This window comes from Nomascus leucogenys, chromosome 9 (genome assembly GCF_006542625.1).
Source record: "Nomascus leucogenys isolate Asia chromosome 9, Asia_NLE_v1, whole genome shotgun sequence".
Taxonomy (NCBI): domain Eukaryota; kingdom Metazoa; phylum Chordata; class Mammalia; order Primates; family Hylobatidae; genus Nomascus; species Nomascus leucogenys.
In genome coordinates, this window is record NC_044389.1 from 19219571 (window position 1) to 19233670 (window position 14100).

Consider the following 14100-nt stretch of genomic DNA (forward strand, 5'->3'; position numbering starts at 1 on the left):
GACAGAATAAGCTTTAATATATCTCTATAGCTAACAGGACAATATATTTAGATTAGCAATAATTATATGAGAAACAATATGTATGTGACTTAATATACAAGTTTTAAGGTTTTACTATTTTAAAATTTTGCTATTTTATGTAAAAATATGTCTTCAGTGTCTGATGTTGACACTAACTTCAAACGAGTCTTAAATGTATTCCTTTTTTCTTTTTTTCTCTGTCACTTCATTCTTCTGTGTCATATTTTCATATACCCATTAAAGTTCAGTTTATGTATCTTCAATTATTTTTCCTTATGATATAGCTCAATTTAATACCAATTTTTGAAGTCAAAAGCTATGAGATGCAAAAACCGAGTTTAACTAAGAAATCAATAAAATAATACAGAACAATTTTGTTAATTAAGAATAGAAGGACTTCCAGTGATTATGCTCAAGCAGTAGATATAAATCCTGTGATAAACCTTAATTTCTTACACTCATAATCGTTTTTAAAATAAATCATGTTATTAAAACATTGCCTGAACCTGTACCTTTATCCAAAATAATACTTGAGACTATCCATATTTTCCTACTATTGGAAACAACCATTAGTCATTTGAAGTTAGAATACTAATTCAAGGGTAGCACTCTATGCTTTGAACCAATAGAAAATCCAATCTGTACAGGGAAGAGATAGATTTGGATCAAAGATAGCTTTCATTTAGCAGTTCTTGGTATCTTTGATTGTTTCTGTAAATAACTTTCTGTTACAGATTGTCCCTATTGGACACAGAGACCAAAGTTTTGACAATTCACCTTCAAATCAGTCCTCTGACATGTATGTGCCATAGACCAGATTGAAGAAAATTTAAGTATTTAAAATTTAAATAGATTATTTTACTTTAATATTATCTTATTATTTAATTCCAAACTTCTTATAGATTTAGAAACAACAAAGAGAGTTTGGAAGTTACCTGATTTCAGAGAAAATGATGTGTATAGATTTTGAATTCATCTTATATCAGCAAGTAGATCCTTGCTTTGTACCAAGGAAATAGTCGTGTTTATGCTATATTAGTTGGCATACAAAGAGTGGAATTCTTTTATTAAGAAAGACTTCTCTATACCTAATCAGCATAAAGTATATGTCAATAAAATAAAACGTGGTAAGAGAGAGTGTATGCTTAACTAATTTGGAATGAATCCTCCTTTATTTATATTGATTATTAGTGAACTGTCTTCTGAAAAGGAGTACCCAATCCCAGTGCCTTCTCTTGGTATCTCTTTTCCTAAAGAAAGCAGGACCCTCAAGCATAGTCTTGAATATTCAGGTTTTACCTGTACTTGTGACTAAGAAATGGAAAAAAATTATAAAAGAAAAATGTTTTATAAATGTAGAGTCTTTGGGGGGTGTGTGTGTGTGTGTGAGTGAATCAATCAGTGTTCAAGAGAAGCAAGAATAGAAATGCAGTAATACTTTTGGGAAAAAACAGATGGATCTCTCATTGTGAAAACAAATATGTGCTAAGGAAGAGTTTTAAGTAGGTAGCAAAGTGAAGAAGTAAAAGAGACGAAAAAATCAGATGACTACAGTGAGGTAGTAATGCTACAGAGTCACATGTTGAAATAAAACTAAATTCCCAGAGTCTTATTTTGAATTCATCAAAAGCTGGAATGATGGTTTATTGTAACGTTCATCTTCAATACACAGCAAGGCCCTGATGTAAAATAAGTGGTTTATAAGTTACATTTTGATTACTGGATGGATAAATTCTTATAGATTTGAGAGGGGCTCTGGAAGTAATATACTTCAGGTAGAAGTTAATGCCAAAGGACTTGTGCATGCACTTCCTTTGCTTAGGAACTATGAATGTCATGAAGACAAATAGTTGGACCCCACACACCATTAGCCAAACATGGATCTGATGTGGGTTATTACTGTCTCGTATTCATTAATTTCTTTCTAAAATATTTTCTTAACAGTGCCTAAAAGTAGAGATCACGCAATTGTGAAGAAAGATATGTTTTCCAAGGAGACATTTGTGGCTCAAACCAAAATTTTTTTAGTGTATAAAATTAACCCAAAATTAACTATTCTTTTTGTAAAAGAGGATTACTAAAGCACGGTTTAAATATATATTTATGAATCACGGGATTTAAAGTTCAGAGGGCTCTTAAGAGTTCCACTCTTCTTTCTCTCACAGTATGGCAGTATCACCCTTCTAGATTTCTGGACCATATGTGGTAACACTGTTCCTTGTTTCACTAATTGCAGCAGTCCTCATCAAAAGCAAACTCACTCATTTTATAAATGTTTGAAAATATCTCAAAACAGTTATCACCACACTATAGCTGTAGCTTCTTACTATACGTCTTATGGCATAATTTCTTAAAAGTCAGCAACTGTCTATATTCTCTCTTCCTGGCCATGATAGTTTGAAACTTTCTCTTTTAAAATGAAGTAGGTTAAGTAGAACACTCTATTCCAGATATATTTTTTGGTGGGCAAAGAGCACAGTTGAGATGAACTCTTTGGCTCTGTGTAACATCCCTCCATAATGGAACTTATGTGTTTTTTTTTTTTTTTTTTTTTTTGGTAATTTTCCAGCACCATCATCACTGTTGATTCATACTGGGCCTGTTGTTAACAAAAATATTCATTTCCTTCAACTTAATTCCATTATCAGTTGAGAGTTTCCTCACCTGGTATTAATACAAGTTACTTTTAAAGTATTTTAAAATATTAATATAATTTAAATAAATGCTGGGCATTAGTGGAGCAATCTACTTGTTTGAGAATTGTATGTTACTGAGAATTAGGAAGTCTATTATAGTCCTCACTCTGATCCAGACATGGTTTTTGATGACAGACCAATGACTTAATAAGCTACTGAACTTTTCTGGCTCTGTTTGTGTCTGTTTTCAGAGTGAGTGTATCGTACTAAGTGTACTCAAAATGAACCTTGAACACAGAAAATTCTATATGTTTTTATAATAGTTTATTTACATAAATTAGCACTCTACTTTTGATTAAAATAAGTGGCTTTATTAAAACAATTAATTAAAATATGTGATAAATTTATAAAGATCCAGAAAATAAAGGTAACATTACCTTCACATGAAGGCAACGGGTGCCATCCAGATTCAGTGCATACAGCATCTCCCCTTTCACTGTATTCATAACCGCTGTTACATTTATATTGAAATCGTTCATTCTCCTTATAAATAATCTTCTGAGATATAGGAGATCCATTTATAACATCTGGGGATTTGCATGAAATTTCTAAATAAAAGGGATTAAATTCCAAAATGTTTATTGCAAATTAAAGGACTGTGACCAGGACATAATTATATGAAAACAGAAATGTTTCCATCAGGTAAATCAGTCAACCAAACAAAAGTTCTGTTTGACTTGACTGCTTAATAAATGATTTATCTGAAGAAAGTTAAAATTCTGATTAAAATTATGCTTCTAATTTTATTTAGTTTCAGGATAAATTAGCCTTCTTGAAATAAATAGTGACCAGTAACATTCATCAAGTATATAAATAAAATTGATCATAAATATAGTTTTATTGTGATGTTTTCACTGAATGACCTGAAAAAAACAACACATCTTCTAGTTATTGATAAGTTATTGATAAGACAGGACTCTTTGTCAAAGACATTGATTTAACTCATTGTCATTACATCTCAGAAAAGTAACTGACCTGTTTTTGTGTCATCACCATTTAGCCAAGATTTCCTCAGAAAAAAAAAAAAAGGCCATCATCTTTTATACCCACTTCTCTCAAACATTTTTATCTGAGATTGTGCCAATCATAAGTAGTTTCCCAAACTCTGTTCTCCCACTTTCTAATCCATTTTCCTTCTGTATAGCTTGATGACCTCTCAGGTAGACACATCGTAACTCCACTTGAAATCCTTCATTGATTCCCAAATCAATCTGAATAAAAGATGTGTTCTTCAGCATGGTGCATGCAGCACCTCAGCACTCTGTATTGGCCCACCTTCTATTTACAACTGACTCATTCCCTACTTGCATCCTAGACTAAGGTGCCTAGGAACAATGGACAAGGATCAGTGGTGCTTCATGCTGCTTAAAGCCTCACTGCCCTTCCACTTCTCTTTCCATGAACTCTGGTATGCTTTTGCTCTCATTTTCATCTACAAAATCTCATTTTTTTCTTTAAGACTTAATCATAGGCATCAGCTATTCCAGGAAGGTTTCACTAACCACAGGAATCTAGTTGTAAGGATGTAAATTCCATCCATGTACTTCTAAAGTACATAATATTTGCTATGCTGAATAAAAATATTAGATTTAACATAAAGAACTATTGTCATAAAGAATTCTTAAGAAGAGAAATTCTTTTCTCTGTATCTAACTATAAGATAGAACAGACTTTAAAAGTAAAAATAATTTCGAGATTTTAGATAATATTAAAATACAAATATGACAGAAACTTCTGCCAAACAATTATTGGTAAAATGAACTTGAACTATGGTACTACTAAACAAATCAACCACGACGTTTATCACAGAAACCAAAATCTTTGATTGGTCATGATGCACAGGTTGGCAGTATTATGACTAAAAAAATCCTGGCTTACAGTTTACTATAAAACTTTTTTTAAGAGGCAACAATTTATTTAGTGGATTCTGTTCAATTTAGCAACATTTATAGTAAACTTGCAGTACAAATATAAAACACGTCTGCTTCCTAGAAGTGTTATTCAAAAACGAATGTCATTCTAATGTATCTCTGGAAATACATAATGAATCTTTGGCTTTCAAAATTAAAAACAAATGTGTGTTACAGATGTCTTACAGCTTGCAGCAGAAATGCTTAGCATTCTCTTTCAGCCTAAGAGGCAACTACAATGGAGTTATGGTTAAAGCATGGACTCTGGCATCAGATAATCTACATTTAAATCCTAACTTGACTCTTTATGACATGATAATCCAGGGCATGTGATTTAACTTCTTTGCACCAGTCTCTTCAATTATAAAATAAAAGTGATGAGTAAATAAATCGTGGAGTTTTTTGAAAGTTAAAATGAAATGATGCATGCAAAGAACTTAGCTCAATTACAGGCAGATAGTAAGTGCTCAGTAAACATTAGCTATTGTTAATATTGCTGATATTCCTTATAATGAACGGTGTTTTAAATGTATATTTACATTTACAAAGCTAAAAATACTAAAACAGTAAGTGTATCTTACCCACACACTTTGGTTTCTCTTTACTCCAAAAACCATCATCTGAACAATGCATTTCTTTATCTCCTTCAATCTTGTAGCCTGAGTTACATGCAAACTGTACTGCTTGTCCAAAATGGTATTCCCGATCTGGTTCCATTGCACCACTGACAATTTTTCCGTTCTCTGGTGCTGTCACTGGTAAACACTTCACAACTGAAGAAAATAAATATAATGTTTTCTAATGGAATTTTAAAAGTTTATTGTGAAAAATATGTGTATGTATAAAATCGTCCTCAGGATAAGATTGGAGGAAATTACTTATATTATTTTTAGAAGCATTTGATATACCTGTTTGCTAAAGATACATGCTTCTAAGAAACAAGCAAATGGAATGTTTATTCATGATTCTTTTCTATGGGAGTGGACAATGAAAATTACTACTTTCAATACTAGCTTGTATTTTTGTAGTAACAAACAAGTATTTTTAAATAATTAAGAAATATAAAGCTTGAGATAATTAAATACAACATTTTCATTTATGCCCTAGAATAATATAACACCGCATTCCTAAAAGATGTAAAAGCAAACTTTATGACATTAACTTCAACAGAGAAATCATCCTTAATTTTCCATCCTCTTCGACCTCAGTGTTTAAAATAATTTGAGTACTTCTTTTGATTCTACTTAATATTTTCCAATTTCTCTAAGGTTGTGGTCAGACTTTATTGTACTATAGAATGACTCAGGATGCTTGTTAAAATAAAAATTTTAGGGCTATCTTCCTGCTTGCTCACCCCAAAGATACTGATTCAGTAGGTCATTTTTTAGTAACCAAAGATTTTAGTTTTTAACAAGCATCCTAGGTGATTTCAATGCAGATGTTCCCTAGACCATTAATCTTCTTCCTCTAATTTTCATAGATGAAAAAACCTTCCATTCTTTTCTGTAGTTGACAGAGTTTTTGAATGATTATCACATTTCTTCTGTATCTCTCTCCACTTGCTACTCACTGTGGAATTAGGAAATACTACTCTGATTGATTTCTTTTATTTCCATAATGACTAGAGATTTGGATTATTAGCTCAAAACATGAAAACAGAATCTACATTTTCTCATTTTCACTGTTTGCTTTACAGACCAGTAAGAAATAACAGAGCTCGCCCTTAGTTTATTCGTCTTTTCAGTAAAGGTAAGTCCACAGGCAACCTCCCTTGGTGGGAGGTCTCAATAGGGTTCTCCACTTCAGCTGCTACCATAGATCCCTGCATTTGGGTGGCTACTGGGCGAGTTCTTCTTCATTAATAAAGGCAAAATTCTGGTCTTTATTTAGCTAATGATGCTTATATGCATGTCTAGTCATTAGAATCCAAAAGGAAATAAAAATGAGTTTTAGATTCCTTAATGTCTAATACTTCAATTATTAGATCAGATCATGCTGCATTCATATTTGGCTTTTGAAACACCAAGAATGTAGTAATAAAAAGGCTAGATTCCCACTCTACGTTGTATGAGAAGCAAAAAATAAATAAATAAAAAATATTTAATAGAGACTTTAAGATATTTTAATGTAAGACATTTTTTAAAATCTTCGATATTTATTTCAATATACTTGTAAATACATTTTATGTCTACCTTCACATATAGGAATATCATTGGTCCATCCAGCTGTGTCACATTCACGGTAATTAATCTCACCTAGCAATTGATACCTGAAAACCCAAAAATAACAGAACGTTGAGATAATGTGTGTTTATACGCAGTTTTAGACTCAATGCCATTTTGAGTGTCCAGAAACTCCATATTAAGGAAAATGAACAGCATATGCATTTTCTTGTTTCTTGTTTCTTGTTTGTTTTTCCTTCCTCCTTCTCTTCCTCCTTCACTCTCTTTCTGTCTTAGATTTCTTAATGTTCTCTAGAACATTAATCTTCTTCCTCTAATTTTCATAGATGAAAAATCTCTTAACCTCTCTCTTCCTTTATCTTTCTCTCCTTCTTGGTGCATGGACTGAAAATAATCATAATCCTTTGTTCATGACAAACTCATTATTGTTTCATACAAAGTATTCTTATTTTTCATTGAATTATCTAATTAGCTAAATTCAATAATGTAGTAAGCTCCATGAACTATCACCAAAACAAAAGCTAAAAATATCCTAGTAACCAACAACTAACCTTATGTTCCCCTCTCCTCCAGTCTTAGATCATATTTCTGTCCTCCACGATTCTGATATTTTCTGAACACCTTAGGCTTTCTACATAATAAAGACAGTGCCAGCCAAAAGTTGTTAGTGTGTGATTTACTTTCAGCACTTGCCTCCATCTCTCCATCTCTATCCTAGAGATTTTTTCCTGAGAATACCCAGTGAGTCAAATCTGCTTATCCAATCCATCTAATGTTGAACTTAAGTAATTTTAGTAACCCATCAAGCCTGCCCTTTGAATCTAAAAATGCTCTATTTGAATATGAGATCCCTGGGACATGTGCAAAATGTGCAATCATTGCTAGAGGCTTCAGATCTACACATTTTTATCTCCTTAGCCAAGTCAAGTGCTGAACTTAAAGAGAGGACACAAGCCTGTGATAAAAGAAATATTTCAGAGGTGAGGAAGGTAGCAAATTAAAAAATTCAGCCCCAGGATATTATAACCTATTTGGTTATGTGTGATAAGATCAGCAGTAATGATTGAAGGGCTAAAAATGTATTTGAAAAACCTCCCTCAGGTAGTGACTAAGGAGAGAATAAATTCATAAGAAATTATACTTATTTGGTATCTACAATACCTTAAGGTCTCTTCTAAGGGCTGCAGATGTGTGTCTTATTTATTTTTCCTGCCAATCCATGATGCACATAAAATGTGTCTGTTTTGTAGGAGAGGAAATGGTAGCGAAGGGATATTTTTTAAAATACCCATAAATGTTAAGTGGTAGAGTTTTGAAAGGCAGGCTTACTCCAGTGACTAAGCTTTAAACTATCATATTTTATTGCTCAAATTAAGAAAAAAATGAAGAAAGAATAATGTTATTCCATTTGTAATATTTAGTTACATTTATATTTATGAAGTATACAATTATAGTGATCTAATCCTGGTTTTCCCATATATAAATTTTTCTTCAAAATAATTTTTGATCTAGCAGAGAATAAGAGGGATAAAATAACACTGAGGCTATACAGTGATGATTTTGGCAATGAAAACCCAGTAGTTGGTTAGAAGGAACAGAGTCAATGATTCTGAAAGAGTAGTATTTTTAGTCCATGTGGTAAGAATAATTTGCAGACCTGGGACATTAAGTAACATTAGTTGTAAGTAAAACTTATAAGCAAGTGCAAGTCTTGCTTTCCTTACATTTTATAAAACCTGTCAAAACAGTTTCCATACAATATAAATTGTTTACAATTCCTATTGTTCCTGACACATTGAACTCCCATGATACTCTGCACAAAATAGAATGTCGTGAGGACTTGTTGGGTGAATACTTATATATGTGCATACTGTTTTCCCACTCTCCTATAATTATACTCTATCAGATAAGTTATACTTCATTTAAATTTTTCAATGTTAAGGAGATAATATGGTATCCAGATTTAATTATTTCCATCATAGTTAAATTTTCAGGTACTTGTGCATTACTTTTTTAAATGCTCATAGAAAAATATAATAACCTTAAAAATATATAAAGTAGTACAGTTCCTATTTACTATCTTAATTATAAACCTCTTTTCGTGTGGACTACATACCCCTCATTACATGTATACACAGCTTTTACACCATATTCAAACACATTTCCTCCTGTGAGGCTAAAAGAACCAAAGGGAGTATCTCCAGGATGTCCACAGGGCCTTTCTAAAACAAAAAAAAAAAAGGTTATGAATTAGTATATAATAACAAGGAATATATTTTATGTAGGAGTGGGGGAACAAGAATATTTGATATTATATAGGAAGACAGATTGAATATATGGAAAATTAAATATAGCAAAGCTATTATTTCATAATTGAACTTAAACTATATGCTTGCTTTTTTAATTTTGGAGGATGACCACTCCTTTTTGAAAATGATGATCTATTGGCTGGGCATGGTGGCTCACGCCTGTAATCCCAGCACCTTGGGAGGCCGAGGTGGGTGGATCACGAGGCCAGGAGTTCGAGACCAGCCTGTCCAGCATGGTGAAACCCCATCTCTACTAAAAATACAAAAATTAGCCGGGCGTGGTGGCACGTGCCTATAGTCCCAGCTACTCAGGAAGTTGAGGCAGGAGAATTGCTTGAACCAGGGAGGCAGAGGTTGCAGTGAGCCGAGATAGCGCCACTGAACTCCAGCCAGGCGATAGAGGGAGACTCCATCTCAAAATTGCGCCACTGCACTGCAGCCTAGGTGACAGAGCCAGACTCCATCTCAAAAAAAAAAAAAAAAAAAAAAAGATGATGTATTATTTTGTATTTGACTGGCAATAGTGATATAATTCAGCCGTAATTGCTACAATATTAAATCTTAAGTATTTTTACACCTAAAAGTTTTCATAAATTTCACAAATGTATTAAGTACTTACTCTGACATTTCTTTAATGGATTAAGAGCAACCCATTCTCCCTTCCTGCATACCATTATTATATTTCCATGAGATATATATCCAGGGCGGCATTTATAGGTAGCCTGAGTGCCTTCTGGATATGTTTGGTCAGACCAGGAACCTGTCAGAATTTCTGTATTTTTTCTTGGAGGAAGTTCATTGCAATCTACAAACAATAAAAACAAAATAAGTGCATAAAGTATCTATTTAAATGTACAGTATATTTAGGTTATTGTTGCTTTTAAAAATGCCTAGACAGTTACAGGTCTATCTAAATTTCTCTCTCTCTCTCTCTCTCCTAACCCCTATCTATGGAGTAAACATACATTTCATGCATGTAGTGTAAGTATACATTTCACCTTACAAAATTTGTATCTACATAATTTTATAAGAATGTTCACTGTGGAAAAACACCTAAAAAACTTTGCAAAGCAATAGATATATTTTGTTATATTACTCTTAATTGCTGGAGAGTATTCTACTATTCTTCCATTAATTTGGGAAATATTTATTGAGCACTATTCTAAGTTATAAAGAAAAAACAATGAAGAAACAAATTATCTGTTCTCAAAGCATTTCCATTCTATTAGGGAAGCCAGTTATTAAATACATCTCAAATAGATGTATAATATGCATTACAGGTAGAAAAATTATATTTACAAAATGAAGCATGATGTTAATACAGAATTATACGGGCACTCCAAACAAGATAGAATAGGATGGAAAAGAACAATGTTTCTACTCCAAATTGGAACAACAACAAATTGTGTGTGCACATATATGTTCAAAGGTAAGTTGTGGGAGCAAAGAGGATTAAAGGAACAAAACCCAAGTAGGAAGGACCTGTTTCAAGTAAATATAGGGTCTCTGGCCATTTTTTACCCGGTTATGTTTGTCAGCTCTGGATATGGATTCAAGATCAGGCCTCTATTTAGCCTGAATGGAAGAATGGTAATGAGGTAAGAAAGAATCAAACATAAGGAGGCTATATTTAGCATGAAAAATTCTGAAACTTTGCCAACTCAGGTTGCTTCGCTAGAGTCTAGGTAGCTTCATACGGGAAGACTGACTTTCCCATTGTCTCATAGAAAAAAAGTCTCAATAAGAAAATGGATCTGACTCAAATACACAACTAGTATTCTCATCAAAACATGCCATATTTGAAAGTCACTCTGGGTGATATTTAAGAGCAGATGTCAAAACAGCAGAAAAGCTGTATACATATATATATTATTTATCTATAATAAAAGCTCTTTTTATATATATGTTCACTTTTCTGCTGTTTCATGTATATATGAGCATTTAAGATTATAAATATATAAGAGCAGAGTCAAAATAGCAGAAAAGCAAACATATATATAAACAGCTTTTATTGTATATATATATGTCATATGCTCACATACTTAATATGTATGTGTTGGCTTCTTTTTCTCAAAAGTCTAATATATGTACACACATATATAGTGTATATATATACATATTTATATTTATGTATATATGTATATATGTATATAATCTGTGTGTGTGTGTGTGTGTGTATTAGTCTTTTGAGATAGAAGAAACCAACCAGATTCTTGACTTTAAAAACCCAAGAGGGTTTAATCTTTGAGACTTTAGAAACCAGAAGTGGGACTGACTCAAACTAAGAGTGTTACTCAGGTCCCTCTGAGTTAAATTTTTGAGTGGCTCAAGAAAGAGCAAACAATCTTGTTGATGAGAGTAAGTTATATCAACTTTGGTCATTACATGTTTTTGTTTAAAAATACGATTTTGAATAAAAATTAAAAGATACACAAAGAAGCAAAACAACTGTGAACAAAAAGAGAAAATAAATATTCAGTAGAACTAGACACTCAGATTCAGATGTTAGAATTAGTGTTAAGGTCTTTATAACAGTATTTTAGGGATGTTAAAGGAACCACAGAAAATATATAGATGAAAATTTAAAAAAGATATTCAAAATAAAATTGACTCATAATAAATCATGTGCTATCTTAAAATTGCCCAAAAAGTCAGAAATAACAACTTGTCAGATGGTGTTAAGAATCAAATGGACACAGCACAATACAAACTTATTAAACTTAGAGTAAGTTTAATGTAAAAATATCCAAAATGAAATATAGAAAGACAAAAGTGTATAAACAACAACAAACAAAACAGAGAATAAAAAATGTGTGGTGTAGAGTCAAGTTATAAAACATGTTTAACTGGAATTCTAATAATAGAGAAGAAAATGAACATAGGCAATATTTGAAGAAACAATAGCTCAAAGGTTTCCAAAACTGATGATAGAAATCAACTCACAAAATCAAAATTTCAACAAACCCCCAACATGCTATATACCAAGAAAACCTATACTGATACTCTGCTGAAAACCAAAGATAAAGGCAAAATCTTAAAAGCAGATTGTATTAGTTCATTTTTGCACAGCTATGAAGAAATACTCAAGACTGGGTAATTTATAAATAAAAGAGATATAATTGACTCACAATTCCACATGGTTGGGGAGGCCTCAGGAAACTTACAATCATGGTGGAAGGGGAAGCAAGGACCTCTTCACATGGTGGCAGGAGAGAGAAGTGCAAACAGGGGAAATGCCAGATGCTTATAAAACCATCAAACCTCATGAGAACTCACTCACTATCATGAGAACAGCATGGGAGAAACTGCCCCATGATCCAATCACCTCCCACTGGGTCCCTCCCTCAACACACGGGGATTATGGTGATTACAATTTAAGATGAGATTTGGGTGGGGACACAGAGCCTAACCAAATCATTCAGCCCCTTGCCTTTCTAAAATCTCATGTCCTCACATTTCAAAACACAATCATGCCTTCCCAACAGTCCCCCAAGGTCTTAACTCACTACAGCATTAACCCAAAAGTCCATGTCCAAAGTCTCATCTGAGACAAGGCAAGTCCCTTCCACATATGAGCTTGTAAAATCAAAAGCAAATTAGTCATTTTCAAGATACAATGGGAATACAGGCATTGGGTAAATTCTCCCATCCCAGATGGGATGAATTGGCTAAAACAAAGGGACCAAAGGCTCCATGAAAGTCAGAAATCCAATAGGGAAGTCATTAAAACTTAAAGTTCCAAAACAGTCCCCTTTGATTCCATGTCTCACATTCAGGTCACACTGATGCAAGAGGTGAGCTCCCACAGCCTTGGGCAGACCTGCCCCAATGATTTTGCAAGGTATGGGCCCCTGCCCTGGCTGCTTTCACTGCTGGCATTGAGTCTCTGTGGCTTTTCCAGGCACAAGGTGCAACCTGTCAGTGAATCTACCATTCTGGGGTCTGGAGGATCTGTGGCCCTCTTCTCACAGCTCCATTAGGTAGTGCCCCAGTGGGACCTCTGTGTGGGAGCTCCAATCCTACATTTCCCTTGCTCATTGCCCTAGTAGAGGTTCTCCATGAGGGTTCCTCCCTTGCAACACACCTCTGCCTGGACATCTAAGCATTTCTATACATTTTCTGACTCTAGGTGGAGGTTTTGTATTCTGTGTACCCACAGGACCAACACCATGTGGAAGCTGCTAAGGCTTAGGGCTTTCATCCTCTGAAGCAATGGTCCAAGCTGTATGTTGGCCCCTTTTAGACATGGCTGCAGCTGGAGCAGCTAGGATATAAGCCACCAACTCCTGAGACTGCATACAGCAGTGGGGCCCAGGCCTGCAAAACCATTTTTCCTTCCTAGGCATCCAGGCCTGTGATGGGAGAGGCTGCTTTGAAGATCACTAGCATTCCCTGGAGACATTTTTCCCTTGTCATGGTGATTAACATTTGGCTCCTCATTCCTTACACAGACTTCTCCAGTGGGCTTGCATTTGTCCCAAGAAAACTGGGGTTTCATTTCTATTGCATCATCAGGCTGCAAATTTTCCAAACTTTTATGCTCTGCTTCCCTTTTAAACATAAGTTCCAACTTCAGACCAACTTTCTCAAAGTTCAAACTTCCACAGATCTCTAGGGAAGGGGCAAAATGTTGCCAATCTCTGCTAAAACACAGTTAGAGTGATATTTGCTCCAGCTCCCAGTAAGTTCCTTGTCCCCATCTGAGACCACCTCAGCCTGGACTTCACATTCCAGATCACTACCAGCATTTTGATCTAAAGCATTCAACAAATCTCTAGGAAGTTCCAAGCTTTCTCACATCTTCCTGTCTTCTTTTGAGACCTTCAAACTGTTCCAACCTCTGCCCATTACCCAGTTCCAAAGTCACTTCCACATTTTGAGGTATCTTTATAAAAGTGCCCTACTACCTCGGTACCAATTTACTATATTAGTCCATTTTGCACTGCTATAAAGAATTACCTGAGACTGGGTAGTTCATAAA

At 34.0% G+C, this 14100-nt stretch overlaps 1 protein-coding gene across 2 annotated transcripts in view; it reads right to left on the reverse strand.

Moving 5' to 3' along the window:
• The window catches only part of CFH (complement factor H), a 94229-nt gene that overhangs the window by 62886 nt on the left and 17243 nt on the right, over nt 1-14100 (reverse strand). For both annotated transcript variants that reach the window (XM_003264501.4, XM_003264502.4), the window contains exons 2-6: nt 9739-9924; nt 8927-9032; nt 6820-6896; nt 5209-5400; nt 3095-3265 (exon numbers count right to left, since the gene is read on the reverse strand). In XM_003264501.4, coding sequence (XP_003264549.1) covers nt 3095-3265; nt 5209-5400; nt 6820-6896; nt 8927-9032; nt 9739-9924 — 732 coding nt within the window. The remainder of the gene's footprint in view (nt 1-3094; nt 3266-5208; nt 5401-6819; nt 6897-8926; nt 9033-9738; nt 9925-14100) is intronic.